Source organism: Oncorhynchus clarkii, chromosome 4, assembly GCF_045791955.1.
Source record: "Oncorhynchus clarkii lewisi isolate Uvic-CL-2024 chromosome 4, UVic_Ocla_1.0, whole genome shotgun sequence".
Lineage (NCBI taxonomy): Eukaryota > Metazoa > Chordata > Actinopteri > Salmoniformes > Salmonidae > Oncorhynchus > Oncorhynchus clarkii.
In genome coordinates, this window is record NC_092150.1 from 15,010,051 (window position 1) to 15,033,073 (window position 23,023).

The window sequence follows — 23,023 nt, forward strand, 5'->3', positions numbered from 1 at the left end:
GGAGTTCCTTATTTCTCATTGAGAGGCTCCTTCCATAATGAGAAACTAGATCTGGAAAATACTACCATAATACATGAGTTAATATAGTCAAATCCTCCCATCACCTAGTCACAGCAAAACAAATGTATTGATCATAGAACATCATAACTCGATAGGTATGGTTACTATAACATTGGTATTTACCTGGTTATTCCATAATAGCCTAATTAAAAGACACATAGGCTTGTGGAAGTTCTATTCCCATTACACAAAATGAAAATGGGACAAGGACAACTTTGACATGACTGAGAAGAGCATGTGATGTGGGAGAGTCTCAAATAGAATGAGCAGAAAATGCTTTGTCGTGCAGAAAAGGAGACCAACTAGGCTACTACAAAGAGGATGTAGGCTATTCCAAAGAGGATATAGGCTAAATGTCAGCTGACTTCACTCGCCATATTTTGAGGGTCTGAGCATGGAGCATTTCAGGGCAAGCAAACACTTGGTTTGAAGTGTATTTCACTGTACATTGCCTTCGGTTCTTGTTGTAGCAGTCTACTGTTGCCTACCTGCCACGGCATTCCAGGATAATTAGCCTACATTTTTCACCTACTGGCGCTTTGCCAATAACAGCTGCTCACTGTCATAGCGCGATAGGTACGCGACCTAATCCAGCAAGCAAACGGTTTGTCACATGACTGTGCTCACCATGAGTTTATTTCCGCGTTCATTCGGTACAGAATGATTTGATAGAGAGAGGCGCATACCTGAACCGTTGCGGTCCGCAAAACGCGCCGCCAAGCCAAGGCGATATTCTGAGTGAGGGGACCCCGGCATTAGCATTGCTTGGACACACGCTGCAGCAAGAACATGCTCACCCGGGTGAAATCAGCTGTGGCCAATTTTATGGGCGGTATGATGGCTGGCAGTTCGAACAGTGAACCTCTCGGTGGATGCGATTTACCGCTGAAATACCCGTACACAAGACCGGAGTTTCTAGGACTGTCACCGGATGAAATCGAGTGCTCGGCGGATCATATTGCTCGGCCGATACTCATTCTGAAAGAGACGAAGAGGCTGCCGTGGGCCACTGGTTATGCAGAGTAAGTATGCGTCCATCTTTATTAAGTCGCAGCAGGTTACAGCATGCACATTGCACTACCTGCACCAGAGGAAGCGTAAACATCAGCCTCATTTGATTGTGCCCCGGTTAGTTCCATGGGAATAGGCTATAATTGCGTCTGTCAGCGTAGCCTGCCACACTAGTGCAATGGGTTGGCAACAGGCAGCCCTTGTGCCAAAACTTGCCCGCAAGTGATATTTATTTATTTAGGATTTACGTTTTTTAAAATCAAAGATTGTTAAATCACCAGGAATCCAGTTAAACATTTGTTTAAATTAGGCAATCTTTTCCCAAGAGACGTGATCGTGTCGCAATGTAATCAATGTTTGAAATTATTGTTATTTTCAAACACAATCTATTTTTGGGCTTTGTTATGGTCAATTTGTAGTGTACAAATTATTATAATTATGTTCTGACCCGACCATCCATTCAGACAAAAATCGTCCAGCAGCTTAATTTAGTTGCCTACCCAGTATTATGTCACCCATTAGGACACTACATCACTGCCAAGTCTAAAGGTAGAGCTCGAAAATTCTAGCCTCTTGGGTGCTGCCATAGTTTCATTAGAAGTACCCGTCCAAGAAGGTCGGGGTGGCAGGGTAGCCTAGTGGTTAGAGCGTTGGACTAGTAGGAAGGTTGCAAGTTCAAATCCCTGAGCTGACAAGGTACAAATCTGTCGTTCTGACCCTGAACAGGCACTGTTCCTAGGCCGTCATTGAAAATAAGAATTTGTTCTTAACTGACTTGCCTAGTTAAATAAACGTAAAATAAAATTAAAAAGTCATTGGCCACAGATAAAATTGTCAAATCATTTTACATGTACAGTCACTTTGATTGGACTGATCATGTCAACATCATACTTTCAATCTTAGCCATTGGATGTAAACATTACACAACAAGTTGGAAATCTCAAATTCAACAATGAGTGGGTTGAAAGGAATCAGTGAAAGTAGCATTGTAAAGTAACACTAGCCTGCTATTTAGTGGAGGGGCTGTGTGGTCTGAAATCTGTGAGTAAGGGGCTCTTTTCCAAGTTTAAAATAATAAACATTCAACATTGGCCATGCTGTCAATGAAGCATGATTTGTGCCTCACTCAAAACAACTTAACTCGGATCTGCGAAAACTTGACTTCAGTGAGTTCAAGACAACTGGGAAATTGGGAATAAAGGAGCTCCGACTGGGGAAAATACGGTTTGAAAGGTCATCCAATTCGGAATTGTGAATTCGTTCCTCTTTCTAGAGCTACGACCTGAATGATTCAACCTTGCATTTTTCCGAGTTCCCAGTTGTTTTGAATGCACCATAAATCCTGAGAATGCCAGACTGACGACAAAATTTGCCCACAAATGACCGCCACGCCACCTTCCTGTGAGCACAGCACAACAAGGTGATCCAAAAATGTATTGTATGCTGCTGCATAAATGGTGTAATATGCCAGGGAGACATATATACTGTAGCTATGAACGTAATACTAAGTGTATGTTGTGTAGTAAGATGTTAGTAGCCCATGTGCATCACCTTAATAATTTGGTCTATTTACCCCTCTTCATTTCGCCTACTGTTCTGACTTGGCCTTGAAATACATCCACAGGTACACCTCCAATTGACTCAAATGATGTCAATTAGCCTATCAGAAGCTTCTAAAGCCATGAAATCATTTTGAAGACTTTTCCAAGCTGATTAGGCACAGTCAACTTAGTGTATGTAAACTTCTGACCCACTGGAATTGTGATACAGTGAATTATAAATGAAATAATCTGTCTGTAAACAATTGTTGGAAAAATTACTTGTGTCATGCACAAAGTAGATGTCCTACCCGACTTGCCAAAACTATTGTTTGTTATATATATATATATACACACACACAAATAGTTTTAATGTCTGTTCCTTGTCTGTCATTAGATTTTAGACTATTTTCTCTCAAGCTTAATCTGTCCATCTATTCTCCACAGTTTTCCATTTCTTAGTAATTTCTCAGCTCTGGTAGACTGACATATAATCTGTCTATGATAAAGAAATGCAATTTGTAATACAAGGACACAGTGTGAAGGAAGGAGCTCTCCTCTGCATGGATGTTACAGCTTCAACTCCCATGTCCCGATGATTAACCCGATTTCAGATGTGCAAATGCTTCTTCATCTCAAGCTAGACATGACTACTGGCACAAATCCACAAAACTGACCATAGCATTTTCGCCCAGTGCAAAAGAGTAGAATATACAGTATTTAGGCCTAATGCAGTGGTGAGTTCAAGATCGTCATGGTTTGAACTTCAGAGAACAAACATGTTTTAATGGATCTGTGTTGTTTTAAATGACACCAAAACCCCTCTGTCTGCATCCCTCGACTGTGGAATGTTGAGGGTGATACCCGTTTACTCCCTCAGGATTAGAGATCACATCTCAATCATCTCAACTAGCCATTAGGTATGGAGACATTTCAATCACAAGAATGAAAAAAGGATTAGCAGTAGACGTCGACCGAATAATGGGAATGGCCGAGTAATTAGGGCAAATCATAACAATCGGATATCAGTATTTTTGGACACCAATTTGGTCAATTATTACAATGTTTTTTTTTACACCTTTTTTAAATCTTTATTTAACTAGGCAAGTCAGTTGAGAACACATTCTTATTTTCAATGATGGCCTAGGAGCAGTAGGTTAACTGCCTCGTTCTGGGGCAGAACGACATATTTTCACCGTGTCAGCTCGGGGGATTCAATCTTGCAACCTTACAGTTAACTAGTCCAACGCTCTAACCACCTGCCTCTCATTGCACTCCACAAGGAGACTGCCTGTTACGCGAATGCAGTAAGCCAAGGTAAGTTGCTAGCTAGCATTAAACTTATCTTATAAAAAACAATCAATCAATCATAATCACTAGTTTACTACACATGGTTGATGATATTACTAGTTTATCTAGCGTGTCCTGCGTTGCATATAATCGATGCGGTGCGTATCGTTGCTCCAATGTGTACCTAACCATGAACATCAATGCCTTTCTTAAAATCAATACACAGAAGTATATATTTTTAAACCTGCATATTTAGCTAAAATAAATCCAAGTTAGCAGGCAATTTTAACCAGGTGAAATTGTGTCACTTCTCTTGCGTTCATTGCACGCAGTCAGTGTATATGCAACAGTTTGGGCCGCCTAATTTTCCAGAATTTTACGTAATTATGACATAACATTGAAGGTTGTGCAATGTAACAGGAATATTTAGACTAATGGATGCCACCCCATACGGAACGGTTCCGTATTTCACTGAAAGAATAAACATCTTGTTTTCGAAATGATAGTTTCCGGATTCGATCATATTAATGACCTATTACTATGTTTTATTATGTTATAATTAAGTCTATGATTTGATAGAGCAGTTTGACTGAGCAGTGGTAGGCACCAGCAGGCTCGTAAGCATTCATTCAAACAGCACTTTTGTGCGTTTTGCCAGCAGCTCTTCATTGTGTGTCAAGCATTGAGCTGTTTATGACTTCAAGCCTATCAACTCCCGAGATTAGGCTTGTGTAACTGATATGAAATGGCTAGCTAGTTAGCGGGGTGCGCGCAGATAGCGTTTCAAACGTCACTCGCTCTGAGACTTGGAGTGGTTGTTCTTCTTGCTCTGCATGGGTAAAGCTGCTTCGATGGAGGCTGTTGTCGTTGTGTTCCTGGTTTGAGCCCAAGGAGGAGCGAGGAGAGGGACTGTAGCTATACTGTTCCACTGGCAATACTAAAGTGCCTATAAGAACATCCATTAGTCAAAGGTCAATGAAATACAAATGGTATAGAGAGAAATATTCCTATAATTCCTATAATAACTACAACCTAAAACTTCTTACCTGGGAATATTGAAGACTCATGTTAAAAGGAACCACCAGCTTTCATGTTCTGAGCAAGGAACTTAAACGTTAGCTTTCTTACATGGCACATATTGCACTTTCTTCTCCAACACTTTATTTTTGCATTATTTCAACCAAATTGAACATGTTTCATTATTTATTTGAGGCTTAATATATTTTATTGATGTATTATATTAAGTTAAAATAAGTTCATTCAGAATTGTTGTAATTGTCATTATTACAAATAAATAAATATTGGCCGATTAATCGGTATCTGCCTTTTTGGTCCTCCAATAATCGGTATTGGCGTTGAAAAATCATAATCGGTCGACCTCTAAGGTCGAAGGTGAACCCTTCAAATAACTATTTTTGGTTCCAGGTAGAACTCTTTCGGGTTCCATGAAGAACCCTTTCCACAGAGGGTTCTACACGAAACCCAAAAGGGTTCTACCTGGAACCAAAAAAGGTTATTCTATGGGGACAGCGGAAGATCCCATTTGGACAACCATGGTCATTCAGCACCTACTCAGCATGCATGCTGCAAAGCACCAGTTTTACACACCACTACAAATAAAAGCAATCTAGTCCATGTGAGGCTATGCCCAACATGCCTCTGCCAGCTCTCAGTGTAGGCATGGCACTGCTACACTGCAGTGGATTTGTCAACAGCTGGTTGACCAGCAGGCCGTGTTGTTGTGGTGAGACCTGGCCCATCTCCTCCCAGCCGGAAGCCAGGCCATATTGAGATGATGTGATATCTACTGATCCACTTAGGGAGAGAATAAACAGTGTCCTGTGCCAAGGAATCACCCTCTAACTGTGATAACCTAGTCATAGGCTGTGTTATAAGAGCTGGATGCAGGCTGTTGTATTTAACTGATGGATGGAGAAATAATAGAATGGATATTGCAGTCTAAACTAAAGCAGCATCCCTCCCCTGACCCGGCCGCTTCGCACGCTCTCTCCCAGGCTGCTGTCAGGTCTTGTTAGCGCTAACATTTCAGAAGGGCAGAGAGTCTTCCTCTCTCTCTTCCTCTCTCCCTGCTTCCTGTCCTGCATTTACATAGCACTCATGAACTGAATGGATAAGGATCAATACATCAGTCGATATGTGTTTCTATGTAGCATGAACACTGCTACTTTGATGACTGGAGGCCGGCGGACATGCATGTCTAAGGGGATGTCGGTCAACTTCAGAGTACCCATACATATCACTGTACTCACATAGATAGTGGATGGTGTAGCACATGATGTAGTAGCATAATGTTTCTACTGTACATAGTTTCTATCTCATAACAAGGCAGATGTCCACAAGAAAATGAGAGCAGTTTCAGGTCAATTGTCCATCAATCACGGCGACTGTTATACACAGGAACTGCATCAGTGTCATCATTTTAAGTGTTCTCCTCTCCTAATATAATGTTATGGTTTGAGCGTGACTTAAATGTGATCTAATCACTCACTTTGGGTTCGAATGATCAATCAAGTCGTGCCTTTGTCATTAAATAGACCCTGACAATGTAATCAGAATGTATAAGAGAGGAATTAGATTACACGAGAAATGTCTATTCTGTCGAATGATCAAGGTCTGCTTGTGAAGTAAGATGACTGGTGATAAGAGAATTGTACTTCTCCTCAGATGCAATTTTCACAATGGAGACTGATGGTTTGCTCTTCTCTGCACCGGCTTTGTTCAGACTATGACTGATTGCACAATCACACCCTTCACATGCACATCAGTGTTGGGGAGTAGTAAACTACATGTAGTTCAATTAGTAATTTCACTACAGTTGCTTTTTAACATTTTTTTACAATGTAGCGGTGTAGCTAACTACTGGAACTACACACTGTCTTCTGCAAAAATAAAATATGGGTAGGCAATCATTTCCTTTCCTTTTCGGGTTCAGGCCTGCCTAATTCTCACTTGAAACATTTATTTTTGTTTTAACAGAAGGTGTAATTTGGCCTATTAACATATGACCCCAAAGTGATTGGTTCTTGGAATTTGTAGTCTGACATTTCAGATTTACATCTAATTTTTCACAAAGTAGTTTTTACTTTTTTAAAGTAACAATTTATTTTTTATTTTTTTGCTCTCTGCATTGTTGGTCTACAGCTGTTTTACAGCTGTAGACATACGATTTGATTTATATTTTCTTAAGGGTAGCTTTAGTGTTGCTTAACTTCTTCCAGTGTGAAGTATTTGGTACTGTAGCTTGGTAAACTATTTTGAGTAACTTTCCCAACACTGATGCACATTGATTCAGTATTCTACTGCGTAACAGTCAAATTGTGACTTCAAAGCCAAGCATATCACTGGCTACATTCCCAAATCCACACAAGCACAACACTTAGCAATGTCCAATACATTGGCTTGTTTTGACGTGATATGCTTGTGTTGACTGTTGATATTGGAACACAGCCACTGCCCTATTATTAGGACCAGGCAATGGTACACAATGACGGGTCCAAATGCATTCGGGTCTATTTAAGGTCAGACCGAGTAAGTGAGGCCATATAGAGGAAGTGGAATGAGGTAACCAACTGAATACCACAATCACTGTCTCTGAAGATGCTGTTCATCCCTTAGGCCTGACCTGGCTGCCCATTCCACTCAGATCAAATACCTATCAAGATAAAAGTGTAACACTTGATGGTCGGGAGTCTAGCTCTGCAGCTCCGCCTCCTTGTAGCTCCATCTCAGACAGTCTGGGCTCAAACACCTAGGGATCATTCATTACAGTATCTTTATCTGTGGCAGGGTTTCCCAATCTCGGTCCTGGGGCCTCCCAGTGGTGCACGTTTAGATTTTTGACCCTAGCACATGGCTTTTTCAAATAATCAAAGCTTAATGATGAGTTGATTATTTGAATCAGCTGTGTAGAGCTAAAGCAAAAACCAAAATGTGTACCCATGGGAGGTCCCATGACCGAGTTTGGGAATCCCTGATCTATGGGAAACTCTGCTGAGGTGGAGGTCATTTTGTGTAATCTGCCTGGTACAAGAAACACTATTTAAACTAAAAAAGTATCCTCAACCATACAGTACACTAAACCCCTCCCTCTGCAACTGGACCCTGGACTTCCTGACGGGCAGACTCCAGGTGATGAGGGTAGTCAACAAAACCTCCACCATGCTGACTCTCAATATGGGCCCCCCAAGGGTGTGTGCTTCAAAAAAATATCTGTTTATTTTGACAGGGAAGACATTTTGAGACCTAGGTCTCTTTTTCAAATGTGCCCTGTATAATATAACATTATACACTATATATAAACTCAGCAAAAAAAGAAACGTCCTCTCACTGTCAACTGCGTTTATTTTCAGCAAACTTAACATGTGTAAATATTTGTATGAACATAACAAGATTCAACAACTGAGACATAAACTAAACAAGTTTCACAGACATGTGACTAACAGAAATTGAATAATGTGTCCCTGAACAAAGGGAGGGGGGGGGGGGTCAAAATCAAAACTAACAGTCAGTATCTGGTGTGGCCACCAGCTGCATTAAGTACTGCAGTGCATCTCCTCCTTATGGACTGCACCAGATTTGCCAGTTCTTGCTGTGAGATGTTACCCCACTCTTCCACCAAGGCACCTGCAAGTTTCCGGACATTTCTGGGGGAAATAGCCCTAGTCCTCACCCTCCGATCCAACAGGTCCCAGATGTGCTCAATGGGATTGAGATTGCCTGCAATGACAACAAGCTCAGTCCGATGATGCTGTGACACACCGCCCCAGACCATGACGAACCCTCCACCTCCAAATTGATCCCGCTCCAGAGTACAGGCCTCGGTGTAACGCTCATTCCTTCGACGATAAAGGGTAATCTGACCATCACCCTGGTGAGACAAAACCGCGACTCGTCAGCGAAGAGCACTTTTTGCCTGTCCTGTCTGGTCCAGCAACGGTGGGTTCAGCGCTGTCTTAGGCGTCTCACAGTACGGACATGCCTAACGCACGTTCACGCAGATGAGCAGGGACCCTGGGCATCTTTTCTTTTGGTGTTTTTTAGAGTCAGTAGAAAGGCTTCTTTAGTGTCCTAAGTTTTCATAACTGTGACCTTAATCGCCTACCGTCTGTCTGTAAGCTGTGTGTCTTAACGACCGTTCCACAGGTGCATGTTCATTAATTGTTTATGGTTCATTGAACAAGCATGGGAAACAGTGTTTAAACCCTTTACAATGAAGATCTGTGAAGTTATTTGCGTTTTTACGATTATCTTTGAAAGACAGGGTCCTGAAAAAGGGACGTTTCTTTTTTTGCTGAGTTTACATACATACACACACATTACGATACAAAAACAGTCATGGGAAGTACAAACAAAACCATCACAAATCAACTAGAAAAACTGTTACATTCCTCCACAAATAAGTCCCCAATTAATGCTTTAAATTGCCTGAACGTTACCAGAACATCAAGATGAAATGTACTTTGAATTTTGTTTACTAAAAGCAGCTTTACCTAGCTCAGTGGAGACCCTATGAACCTCGAGTTAACCAATCCTGTGAACGGGTCAGGCAACTCTGGTGTATCTACTCGACAGCAAAGTTAGCTAAGACGGAAGTTTATGAAGTAGGGCCTTGTAAACAAACAGGAGTAATGTGGTGATCTGCAGGTCTTTAGCAAAGTCCAGTCAACATTTTGATACAGGATGCAGTGGTGAGTCTCAAAACTGTTACGTGTAACAAAAGCATTATGGTAGATGGCATCCAATGGTTTAAAAGTAGTAGCAGCTGCACTTTGATAAATAATTTCACCATAATCAAGAACAGATAAAAAGGTTGATTGAATAATCTGTTTACTACTGCTTAGAGAGAGCTCAATATGTTTGTGTAGAAAAAGACACATTTAAATCTTAGCTTCTTAACCAGTCATTTGTTTTTTAAATTTCAAATCCATATCAATACAAATGCCTAAGTGTGTATATATATGCAGGAACATGTTAGATTGGAGAACCATCTGATGAGTCAACAGTGCCTTCGTAGAGTATTCAGACCCCTTGACTTTTTCCACACTTTGTTACGTTACAGCCTTATTTTAAAACATATTAAATTGTTTTTCACCCCCCATCAATCTACACACAATACCCAATACCCAATGAGAAATCAAAAACAGGTTTGTAGAAATGTTTGTTAATTTATGAACTGAAATATCACATTTACATAAGTATTCACACCCTTTATTCAGTACTTTGTTGAAGCACCTTTTGGCAGTGATTACAGCAGCGAGTCTTTGATTGGGGAGTTTCTCCCAATCAAATCAAGTTTTATTTGCCACGTGTTTAGCAGATCTTATTGCGGGTGTAGCGAAATGCTTGCGTTTCCAGCTCCAACGGTGCAGTAATATTACTTGTTAGATATCTAACAATACACACAAATAAATGTAAAGGAATGGAATTAAGAATATGTCAATATTTGTGCTAGCAATGTCAGAGCGGCATAGATAGGATACAGTAGAATAGGATGGAATACAGTATATACATATGAGATGATATGTCAACATTAAAGTTACTAGTGTTCCATTATTAAAGTGGCCAGTGACAGTTTCAAGTCTATGCATATGGGGCAGCAGCCTCTGTGCTAGTGATGGCTATTTAACAGTATGATGGCCTTGAGATAAAAGCTGTTTTTCAGTCTCTCGGTCCCAGCTTTGATGCACCAGTACTGACCTCGCTTCTGGATGATAGTGGGGTGAACAGGCAGTGGCTCGGGTGGTTGTAGTCCTAGATTATCTTTTTGGTCTTCCTGTGACATCGTGTGCAGTAAGTATCCAGGAGGGCAGGGAGTACAGGAGGGGCTAAGCACACATCCATGTGGGGCCCCAGTGTTGAGGATCAGCGAAGTGGAGGTGTTGTTTCCTACCTTCACCACCTGGGGGCGGCCTGTCAGGAAGTCCAGGACCCAGTTGCACAGGACGGGGTTCAGACCCAGGGCCTTAAGCTTAATGATGAGCTTGGAGGGTACTATGGTGTTGAATGCTGAGCTAGTCAATGAAAAGCATTCTAACATAGATATTCCTCTTGTTCAGATGGGATAGGGCAGTGTGCAGTGTGATTGCATAGTCCATTGGTGTGGTAAGCAAATTGAAGTGGGTCTAGGGTGTCAGGAAAGGTAGAGGTGATAAGATCCATGACTAGTCTCTCAAAGCACTTCATGATGACAGAAGTGAGTGCTACGGGGAAATAGTAATTTAGTTCAGTTACCTTGCTTTCTTGGGGACAGGAACAATGGTGAACACCTTGAAACATGTGAGGACAACAGACTGGGATAGGTAGAGATTGAATATGTCCGTAAACACTCCAGCCAGCTGGTCTGCGCATGCTCTGAGGATGCGGCTAGGGATGCCGTCGGGGAAATTCTGATCCCCATCAATCCCGTTAACCTGAGTTCTGTCACGAAGATAATCATGAAACCATTAACTGGCGTCAAAGCTCAGGCCTGTGGAGGACAACTTATTCAATAAAATAACATGATTAACAGTATCAAAAGCTTTTGACAGGTCCACAAGCAAAGCAGCACATTTCATTGTAGTGTCTGAAGCTTTGACAAGATCATTAACAGCTAAAGTGGTGGCTTGAATAGTGCAATGCCCTGATTGGTTTACATTGAAAATACATTTCTCAGATTAAAAAAGAGTAAAGTTGTGCGTTTACTAAGAATTCAAGAATCTTAGCTAGACAAGGAAGCCTTGAAATGTAGCGATGTAATTATTAAGATAACTACTCTCCCGTCTTTATGGAGTGGCAAGAAGAGCTGATTTCCATACTTTTGGAATATTTCATGATAACAACGTTAAATAAAACATCTGGGTTATTAACAAACGACGGGCGCTGCACGTTTAAGCAGACCGGGATCCAATTAGTCGGCCCCTGTGGATTTCTTGTTGTCTATTGCTGTAGCAAAGCGCCCAGAACTTATTTTCTGTAAATAGCCTAAAAGAAAAGGTTTGACTATAATTTCTCTTCTCATTCACTAGGTTTCCCCTATCAGCTTCCAGCCCAATATCATTGTGAATTGGCTTAGAAGTTCTTTCAAAGAGAGCCTGCTGAAATAAAATGTTCTTTAAAAGCATCAATGATGGTATTTTTCCTGTAATGAGGCCAGTGTCTGAATGAATTTGTTGTGGCAAAGAGGTGGAAGTAGAACCCTTTTTTGTGATTTGCCAGTTTTCCAGAATATAGCCAGGTTCCCATTACAATCTGAAAGAATGTTTACATAATAATCAGCTGTAGCCTTTCTGATTTGTCTTGCACAATGATTCCTCAGTTGCTTAAAAGCTTGCGAGTCCGGGCCTAACCCTGTGTTCCTGGCCTTGACCCAAGCATCATCTCTTTTATGAAAGACTTCTGATAATGCAGGAGTGTACCAGGCATTCGATCTACCTTTCAACCTTTCATTTTTTGTACGGAGCATGATTATCCACAATATTATTGAAGACATCTTAATAACAATGTATTTTATGTTTTGCTCAATCTGAGAAGGGAGGCCCACCCATGTCTATGCCAAAGGAAAAGCCCACCCATGGCTATGCCAAAGGAAAAGCCCACCCATGGCTATGCCAAAGGAAAAGCCCACCCATGTCTATGCCAAAGGAAAAGCCCACCCATGTCTATGCCAAAGGAAAAGCCCACCCATGGCTATGCCAAAGGAAAAGCCCACCCATGTCTATGCCAAAGGAAAAGCCCACCCATGGCTATGCCAAAGGAAAAGCCCACCCATGTCTATGCCAAAGGAAAAGCCCACCCATGGCTATGCCAAAGGAAAAGCCCACCCATGGCTATGCCAAAGGAAAAGCCCACCCATGGCTATGCCAAAGGAAAAGCCCACCCATGTCTATGCCAAAGGAAAAGCCCACCCATGTCTATGCCAAAGGAAAAGCCCACCCATGCCTACACCAGAAAGACACATCAATCTCAGATAAAGCAGCCGAGTAAGCGAAACAGTGCCCCCTCTGTCTCGATATGTGTAGACCATGTATCTGATGCTGTCTGGACAAATAGAGGATGGAATGTCATACTATTTCTGGCCAGACCGCATCAGATACATGGTCTACACATACTGAGACAGAGGGGCACTGTTTCGCTCACTGTGCTGTTCTCTCCGGTAAGAGTTTCAGCAGAGAGGAAGAGGCGAAGCAAGAGGGCTCACTCTCACCGAAATCTTTCCAGAATAAGCCTAATGTGTTTATATGGGCGTACTATGCAGACCTAAGCTTGTTGCCTGCCTTCGAGCCTTTAGAACAATGCCTCCCATTGTTAGGGTGGAGACATGAGCATCTTGTCATTACATACCCTACAGATCTCTGGTTTTAGCCACTTGTGATTTGGAAAGGAAAGTTGACGGTTGCGCAGTTTGGATGCTGGCTTCCCCTAAAGTAAATTTATGTTTTGCCAAAATGATATAATTACTCATGTCCAAATAAAGCCATTGAAAATACTTCACCAGAGAGCATGACTTAGTCACAGAGGATCATTAGCTTCTGTAAAAATAAAAAATAGCTGTGGATTATTTCAAAGCACAAGTGCTTAGGCATTGGAAAGCCCGCAATTTGGGCAGCGTGCGTGGCAGTAGGCCTAGCAGATTGAGTTGTGGCTGTCAGTGAAAAGCACCTTAAACAGCGGTCACCAACCTTTTCTGAGTCCAGATCACTTTCGGAGTCAACATGCAAGCTGAGATGTACTGCTCAGATTTTTTTTGAAGCCATATTTAAACGTAAGCCTGTGCAACATTCACCAACTAAAAACAGTCCTGTAGCAATGAGGTTTGTGCAGTAGGCTATAGGCCCAATACATTATCACTGCATATTGGCTATGCTTGAATTGCCCTGCAGACATTGTTCTTCTCAGACCATTTAGAAAATATATTTAAACATTTTAGGTATATGATTACACTGGTATAGAACATTTGTTGTATTACTTGTGAGGCACAGCTGCGTGAACATGCGGTTGAAGTCGGAAGTTTACATACACCTTAGCCAAATACATTTAAATTCAGTTTTTCACAATTCCTAACATTTAATCCTAGTAAAGATTCCCTGTCTTAGGTCAGTTAGGATCACCACTTTATTTTAAGAATGTGAAATGTCAGAATAATAGTAGAGAGAATGATTTATTTTAGCTTTTATTACTTTCATCACATTCCTAGTGGGTCAGAAGTTTACATGCACTCAATTAGTATTTGGTAGCATTGCCTTTAAATGTTTTAACTTGGGTCAAACATTTCAGGTAGCCTTCCACAAGTTTCCCACAATAAGTTGGGTGAATTTTGGCCCATTCCTCCTGACAGAGCTGGTGTAACTGAGTCACGTTTGTAGGCCTCCTTGCTCGCACACACTTTTTCAGTTCTGCCCACAAATGTTCTATAGGATTGAGGCCAGGGCTTTGTGTTGATGGCCACTCCAATACCTTGACTTTGTTGTTTTCAAGCCATTTTCCACAACTTTGGAAGTATGCTTTGGGTCATTGTCCATTTGGAAGACCCATTTGCAACCAAGCTTGAACTTCCTGACTGATGTCTTGAGATGTTGCGTAAATATATCCCCATAATTTTCCTGACTCATGATGCCATCTATTTTGTGAAGTGCATCAGTCCCTCCTGCAGCAAAGCACCCCCAGAACATGATGCTGCCACCCCTGTGCTTCACAGTTGGGATAGGGTTCTTCGGCTTACAAACCTCCCCCTTTTTCCTCCAAACATAACAATGGCCAAACATTTCTATTTTTGTTTCATCAGACCAGAGGACATTTCTCCAAAAAGTACGATCTTTGTCCCCATGTGCAGTTGCAAACCGTAGTCTAGCTTTTTTATGGCGGTTTTGGAGCAGCGGCTTCTTCCTTGCTGAGCGTTCTTTCAGGTTTGTACCTTTTCCCCCAGCATCTTCACGGTCAAGGTCTTTTGCTGCTGTTCTTGGATTGATTTGCACATTTGCACCGAAGTACGATCATCTCTAGGAGACAGACATTGTCTCCTTCCTGAGCGGTATGATGGCTGTGTGGTCCATCAGATGAACGTGGTACCTTCAGGCATTTGGAAATTGCTCCCAAGGATGAACCAGACTTGTGGAGGTCTCCAATTTTCTTTCAGAGGTCTTGGCTGATTTTCTTTTGATTTTTCCATGATGTCAAGCAAAGAGACACTGAGTTTGAAGGTAGTTCTTGAGATACATCCACATGTACACCTCCAATTCACCTAAATTATGTCAATTAGCCTATCAGAAGCTTCTAAAGCCATGACATTATTTTCTGGAATTTTCCAAGCTATTTAAAAGGCACAGTCTACTTAGTGTATGTAAACTTCTGGCCCACTGGAATTGTGATACAGTGAATTATAAGTGAAATTATCTGTCTGTAAACAATTGTTGGAAAAATTACTTGTGTCATGCACAAAGTCCTAACCGACTTGCCCAAAACTATAGTTTGTTAACAAGAAATTTGTGGAGTGGTTGAAAAACGAGTTTTAATCACTCCAACCTAAGTGTATGTAAACTTCAGATTTCAACTCTTGTTTATGTTATAATAATTATAATATTGTACTTTTTTCTGGACTGATGACCTGCATCTGATGGTCAGTTTGAGGGGAGGGAGCAGCTGTGAGGCTGCCTCTCACCTGACTCACCATCCCTCTGCTCTCCCTCTACTAATGGTGAAATTCAAGTCGCACTGCATTATTTCTGCCTCATGCACCAATTCATTTTGCTACTCCTATGACCAGAGAAAGTGAAATATTCCTTGATATTAAGAGACACAAGCTGTTAATAATAGCAAAGCAGGCTTATCGGAAGAGTTTGCTATATTCATTCATTATAGCTGCGGTGCTGGTTGTGGCTTGAGTGGTAGTAGGGAAAAGGCACATTTTATGGCTTTTAAGTGTTGAACAAAGTGTTGACAGTGCTGAATGACAACTTACACATGAACTTACTCATAAAAACAGCAGCTCTTTGCTGTATTCATTGAGTCTAGTCGTGGTTTTGAAATATCACAGTATCAACTTTGCTGTGCGTTCAAAGCTTATTTTTACAGTCCATGGCTTGAGGAAACTGTGCAGACATGGTGATCTGAGCTATCTGATTGGCCAGCGGTAGGCCTATAGTTGCACTTGATTTGCTCTCTGGGCCTGCCGGGTAGGTGAAGTTTTACCTTCACACATGAAATCATTCAAAATGGGAACACGTTGCTTTCCCGGCACTAGGGCTACTGAATCAAGTGCACCTTCCGCCAACAACATGAAATGAAGAAAAAAAAAGAATATATAAATGCAAGGCTTTATTGTTGGGTTTTTACAAAAATGTTTGGTGATCGACTAGTAATGCCTTGGAGAACGACCAGTCGACCGTGATGGACTGGTTGGTGACCACTGATACCACTGTGACCACTGAAATATTTTTGAAGATAATGTGTCTTGAAGTGTAATTGAGAATGTTGAGGCAAGAAGGGGAGAGGTGTATGGCGAAGACATGGCACGTCTCTCTCCAGAAATCAGGTGCTCAGCTCTCCAGAATGCGCACAGCTTCCTCCCTCCATTTCTTGCTTTTTTATTGTTGCATTGTATGAGTTGTTTGTTTACATAAAGTGTCCACTGGTTCAGATTTACCTGCTGCCCTTACTTTACGAGAGAAATGAATGTGTGTCTGCTTCCCATTGGCCTCTCTCTCCCACAGGGTGATCAACGCGGGGAAGAGCCATCTGAACGAAGACCAGGCGTGCTGTGAGGTGGTGGTGGTGAGGAGTAGACCCAGTGCCGGGGGCAACTCCACCTCCAACAGGCCCCCTACCACCCGGAGGAGGTCCTCTCTGCCCAATGGAGAGGGGCTGGGGCTCAGGGAGAACACTGTGAGTAGCCCCACCTTTCCAGATGTAGTCTAATACCCTGGGGCCTTCCCCCTCATTCTATCACATCAGGACCTGTAGACTCTTCTATTCCCCGGCCTCATATCATCCATAGTCTCTTATCCAGTCTGACATATAAGTCTGGTAAGCAAGGCGAAATGAGGCTACAGTCTACTGCCTTCCAGCTACAGCAGTGGTCGCTAAGCCTGGTTCTAGAGCGAGCTGCAGGGTGCGGTGTGCAGGGTTGTGATATTCCAGCACTAACACACAGGATGTGAAGACTGATATTCCAGCCCAGCTCTAACACACTTGACCATGTCAAATCTGTCGTTCTGCCCCTTAACAAGGCAGTTAACCCACTGTTCCTAGGCCGTCATTGAAAATAAGAATTTGTTCTTAACTGACTTGCCTGGTTAAATAAAGGTAAAATAAATAAAAAATAAAATGTCAACTAATCTGCAAAATGATGGTTAGCTGAAATGGGAGTGTAAGTGATGGATGGGAACAAAAGACTGCAGACAAGTAGATGTGTTCCTGTAGATGACCAGGGTTGTTTCCAGAGCTGCAGACTAGTAGATGTGTTCCTGTAGATGACCAGGGTTGTTTCCAGAGCTGCAGACTAGTAGATGTGTTCCTGTAGATGACCAGGGTTGTTTCCAGAGCTGCAGACTAGTAGATGTGTTCCTGTAGATGACCAGGACCAGGGTTGTTTCCAGAGCTGCAGACAAGTAGCTGTGTTCCTGTAGATGACCAGGGTTGGTTACAGAGCTGCAGACTAGTAGATGTGTTCCTGTAGATGACCAGGGTTGGTTACAGAGCTGCAGACTAGTAGATGTGTTCCTGTAGATGACAAGGGTTGTTTCCAGAGCTGCATACTAGTAGATGTGTTCCTGTAGATGACCAGGGTTGGTTACAGAGCTGCAGACTAGTAGCTGTGTTCCTGTAGATGACCAGGGTTGTTTCCAGAGCTGCAGACTAGTAGATGTGTTCCTGTAGATGACCACGGTTGTTTCCAGAGCTGCAGACTAGTAGATGTGTTCCTGTAGATGACCAGGGTTGTTTCCAGAGCTGCAGACTAGTAGATGTGTTCCTGTAGATGACCAGGACCAGGGTTGGTTCCAGAGCTGCAGACTAGTAGATGTGTTCCTGTAGATGACCAGGACCAGGGTTGTTTCCAGAGCTGCAGACTAGTAGCTGTGTTCCTGTAGATGACCAGGGTTGTTTCCAGAGCTGCAGACTAGTAGCTGTGTTCCTGTAGATAACCAGGGTTGTTTCCAGAGCTGCAGACTAGTAGATGTGTTCCTGTAGATGACCAGGGTTGGTTACAGAGCTGCAGACTAGTAGCTGTGTTCCTGTAGATGACCAGGGTTGTTTCCAGAGCTGCAGACTAGTAGATGTGTTCCTGTAGATGACCAGGGTTGTTTCCAGAGCTGCAGACTAGTAGATGTGTTCCTGTAGATGACCAGGGTTGTTTCCAGAGCTGCAGACTAGTAGATATGTTCCTGTAGATGACCAGGACCAGGGTTGGTTCCAGAGCTGCAGACTAGTAGATGTGTTCCTGTAGATGACCAGGGTTGTTTCCAGAGCTGCAGACTAGTAGATGTGTTCCTGTAGATGACCACGGTTGTTTCCAGAGCTGCAGACTAGTAGATGTGTTCCTGTAGATGACCACGGTTGTTTCCAGAGCTGCAGACTAGTAGATGTGTTCCTGTAGATGACCAGGACCAGGGTTGGTTCCAGAGCTGCAGACTAGTAGATGTGTTCCTGTAGATGACCAGGACCAGGGTTGTTTCCAGAGCTGCAGACTAGTAGATGTGTTCCTGTAGATGACCAGGGTTGTTTCCAGAGCTGCAGACTAGTAGATGTGTTCCTGTAGATGACCAGGGTTGTTTCCAGAGCTGCAGACTAGTAGCTGTGTTCCTGTAGATGACCAGGGTTGTTTCCAGAGCTGCAGACTAGTAGATGTGTTCCTGTAGATGACCAGGGTTGGTTACAGAGCTGCAGACTAGTAGATGTGTTCCTGTAGATGACCAGGACCAGGGTTGGTTCCAGAGCTGCAGACTAGTAGATGTGTTCCTGTAGATGACCAGGGTTGTTTCCAGAGCTGCAGACTAGTAGCTGTGTTCCTGTAGATGACCAGGGTTGTTTCCAGAGCTGCAGACTAGTAGATGTGTTCCTGTAGATGACCAGGACCAGGGTTGGTTCCAGAGCTGCAGACTAGTAGATGTGTTCCTGTAGATGACCAGGGTTGTTTCCAGAGCTGCAGACTAGTAGATGTGTTCCTGTAGATGACCAGGACCAGGGTTGGTTCCAGAGCTGCAGACTAGTAGATGTGTTCCTGTAGATGACCAGGGTTGTTTCCAGAGCTGCAGACTAGTAGATGTGTTCCTGTAGATGACCAGGGTTTTGTTCTACTTAAATTCCCGTGTGTGTCTGTGCATGCCGGACCACACAGGAATATATGTATATTTGATAGTCTCTGAGATGTACACAAGCTTCCTATGTGTGTGCTACAGTTTTCAGGTCTACCACAGAAAAATAAAAAAAACGGTATATGTTTGTGCTTGGGGAATATCTGTTTCCTTCTGAAATACTGTGTGTGTGTGTCCAGGACGTGGAGCCCGGACTGACCTTCCACTACTGGGGTCTGTTTGACGGCCACGCGGGCTCAGGGGCAGCGGTGGTGGCATCTAAGCTGCTCCAGCACCACATCATAGAACACCTCCAGGAGGTCCTGGATGTCCTGAGGAACCCGGCCCAGCTGGCCCCCATCATCCAGGGGGAAGAGCCCACCAACTACCACCTCACCCCCACCACCCACCGGGGCATCACCAGGGCCGCCTCCCTGCGGGGGGCTGCAGGGGCCCCCGGCTCCCCCAGCCACCCCCCGCCCACCAGGTTCTTCACGGAGAAGAAGATCCATCACGAGAGCATGGTGATGGGAGCCATTGAGAACGCCTTTAAAGAGATGGTGAGTTCAGGGCTATGTTCAGTAGGCGAACATTGTAGATGGAAGTGTAATGAAAACCGTGGATGTGATTCCTTGTTTTACATGTCAGAGACCGGCATATTTGTTCTACATCTATTTCTATCCGAACGACTACGTTGTGGCCTGTTGAACTCCGGTCTGAAGGAACGCATTTTCAATTGTGCTGAGTGACGTTCTGGGAGTAAGGGACTCTACATATATAAACCATGCATTAATTAGACATTAATTATAGCATAAGGGACACCGCAGCATCAATTAAATACGGCACATTCACTTTAAGAGACATCGCACTTTAACTATCCATTATCCGTTCATTATCTGCTCAATTGATGGACATTCTCGGCAATTACGCTATTTTTTTTCTGCCGATTTATATTAGCAGTTGGCATACGGAGATCAACATCGCAACCCACTGGGAATAGGACTAGTATGCATTGTATGAATGCAGCTTCCTTCTTTATTTCTAATAATAACTGTCTGGTTATTGTACATACAGACATACTCTGCCTATATGTCTGAAGTAGGTTAATTAAGCAATAAGGCACGAGGGGGTGTGGTACATCAATCACTGGCCACTTTAATAATAGAACACTAGTCACTTTAATGATGTTTACATATTTTGCATTACTCATCTCACATGTATATACTGTATCCTATACTATTCTACTGTCTTATTCTATGCTGCTCTGACATTGCTCGCCCAATATTTATATGTTCTTAATTCCATTCCTTTACTTTAGATGTGTGTATTAGGGATTTGTGAAATTGTTAGAAATCACTTAGATATTACTACACTGTTAGAGCTAGAAACACAAGCATTTCGCTACACCTGCTATAACATCTGCTAAACGCATGTATGTGACAAATAAAATGTTATTTATATGGCCAATATATCATGCCTTAGGGCTGTTCTTAAGTACGACACAACAGAGTTCCTAGATACAGCCCTTAGCCGTGGTATATTGGCTATATACAGTTGAAGTCTGAATTTTACATACACCATAGCCAAATACATTTAAACTAAGTTTTTCAGAAATCCTGACATTCAATCCTAGTAAAAATTCCCTGTCTTAGGTCAGTTAGGATCACCACTTTATTTTAAGAATGTGAAATGTCAGAATAATAGAGAGAATTATTTCAGCTTTTATATCTTTCATCACATTCCCAGTGGGTCAGAAGTGTACATGCACTCAATTAGTATTTGGCAGCATTGCCTTTACATTTTTTAACTTGGGTCAAACATTTCAGGTAGTCTTCCACAAGCTTCCCACAATAAGTTGGGTGAATTTTGGCCCATTCCTCCTGACAGAGCTGGTGTAACTGAGTCAGGTTTGTAGGCCTCCTTGCTCACACACGCTTTTTCAGTTCTGCCCACAAATTGTCTATAGGATTGAGGCCAGGGCTTTGTGTTGATGGCCATTCCAATACCTTGACTTTGTTGTCCTTAAGCCATTTTGCCACAACTTTGGAAGTATGCTTGGGGTCATTGTCCATTTGTAAGACCCATTTGCAACCAAGTTTTAACTTCCTGACTGATGTCTTGAGATGTTGTTTCAATATATCCACACAATTTTCCTGACTCATGATGCCATCTATTTTGTGAAGTGCACCAGTCCCTCCTGCAGCACAGCACCCTAACAACATGATGCTGCCACCCCTGTGCTTCAGGGTTGGGATGGTGTTCTTCAATTTACAAGCCTCCCCCTTTTTCCTCCAAACATAACAATGGTCATTATGGCCAAACATTTCTATTTTTGTTTCATCAGAGGACATTTCTCCAAAAAGTACGATCTTTGTCCCCATGTGCAATTGCAAACCGTAGTCTGGCTTTTTTATGGCGGTTTTGGTGCAGTGGGTTCTTCCTTGCTGAGTGGCCTTTCAGGTTATGTTGATATAGGACTCGTTTTACTGTGGATATATATAATTTTGTACCCGTTTCCTCCAGCATCTTCACAAGGTCCTTTTCTGTTGTTCTGGGATTGATTTGCACTTTTCACCCAAAAGTACGTTCATCTCTAGGAGACAGAATGAGTCTCCTTCCTGAGCGGTATGACGGCTGTGTGGTCCCATGGTATTTATACTTGCGTACTATTGTTTGTACAAATGAACGTGGTACCTTCAGGCATTTGGAAATTGCTCCCAAGGATGAACCAGACTTGTGGAGGTCTCCAATTTTCTTTCTGAGGTCTTGGCTAATTTCTTTTGATTTTCCTATGATGTCAAGCAAAGAGGCACTGTGTTTGAAGGCAGGCCTTGAAATACATCCACAGGGACACCTCCAATTGACTCAAATGATGTCAATTAGCCTATCAGAAGCTTCTAAAGCCATGACATAATTTTCTGGAATTTTCCAAGCTGTTTAAAGGCACAGTCAACTTAGTGTATGTAAACTTCTGACCCACTGGAATTGTGGTACTGTGAATTATAAGTGAAATAATCTGTCTGTAAACAATTGTTGGAAAAATTACTTGTCATGCAAAAAGTAGATGTCTTAACCGACTTGCCAAAACTATAGTTTGTCAACAAGAAATTTGTTGAGTGGTTGAAACACGAGTTTTAGTGACTCCAACCTAAGTGTATGTAAACTTCTGACTTCAACTGTACCACAACCCCCCGAGGTGCCTTATTGCTATTTCTAACTTGTTACCAATGTAATTAGAACAGTACAAATACATGTTTTATCATACCCGTGGTATACGGTCTGATATACCAGGGCTATCAGCATTCAGGGCTCGAACCACCCAGTTTACAATGTTTCTTAACTCCAGGTTTGATTTTTATTTGCTCCATCTTCAGCTGTGTCTGTGTGTTCTTCCGGCAGCTCCTTAGCATTAAGACGAGTGGGTGTCTTAACAGCTGGCTGCCAGTGATAAGGCGTGTTACCCCCTCTCTATCTCCCCATCGCTTTAATCCATTATCTGTGACTGTTCCCTTCAAATCAGCAGCATATGGTGCCAGTCAATCTACAGTAGCGCAATTGGTGGACTTTTCCCTTCCAACCCGCAGGCCCTCCAAAAATGTCTGTGCTGCTCAACATCTGGTTGTGGGGCTGTAAGTGGATGTGTGGACTTAAATTCAGCTCAGTCAGCAGCCCAGTGGTCATACACACGGAGTATCAAAAGGGTGGTCATGACAGGATTGGCCAATGAGGGGTCACGAAGGTTGTGGGTTTTTAGCCTCGTTGTCTTAACGTTTTTATTGAGGATTCTTGCTTTTGTCCCTGCTGACTTCAGCTGTTGTTTCCTATCTACACATCTGAGAG

The 23,023-nt window shown here is 42.6% G+C and overlaps 1 protein-coding gene across 1 annotated transcript in view; it reads left to right on the top strand.

Moving 5' to 3' along the window:
* The first annotated feature begins 732 nt into the window (after positions 1-732).
* Positions 733-23,023, top strand: part of LOC139406492 (protein phosphatase 1H-like) — a 43,598-nt gene continuing 21,307 nt past the window's right edge. The window contains exons 1-3 of the mRNA XM_071149140.1: positions 733-1,082; positions 16,604-16,775; positions 19,384-19,743. Of these exons, the coding sequence (XP_071005241.1) occupies positions 850-1,082; positions 16,604-16,775; positions 19,384-19,743 (765 nt within the window). The 5' untranslated portion in view covers positions 733-849. The remainder of the gene's footprint in view (positions 1,083-16,603; positions 16,776-19,383; positions 19,744-23,023) is intronic.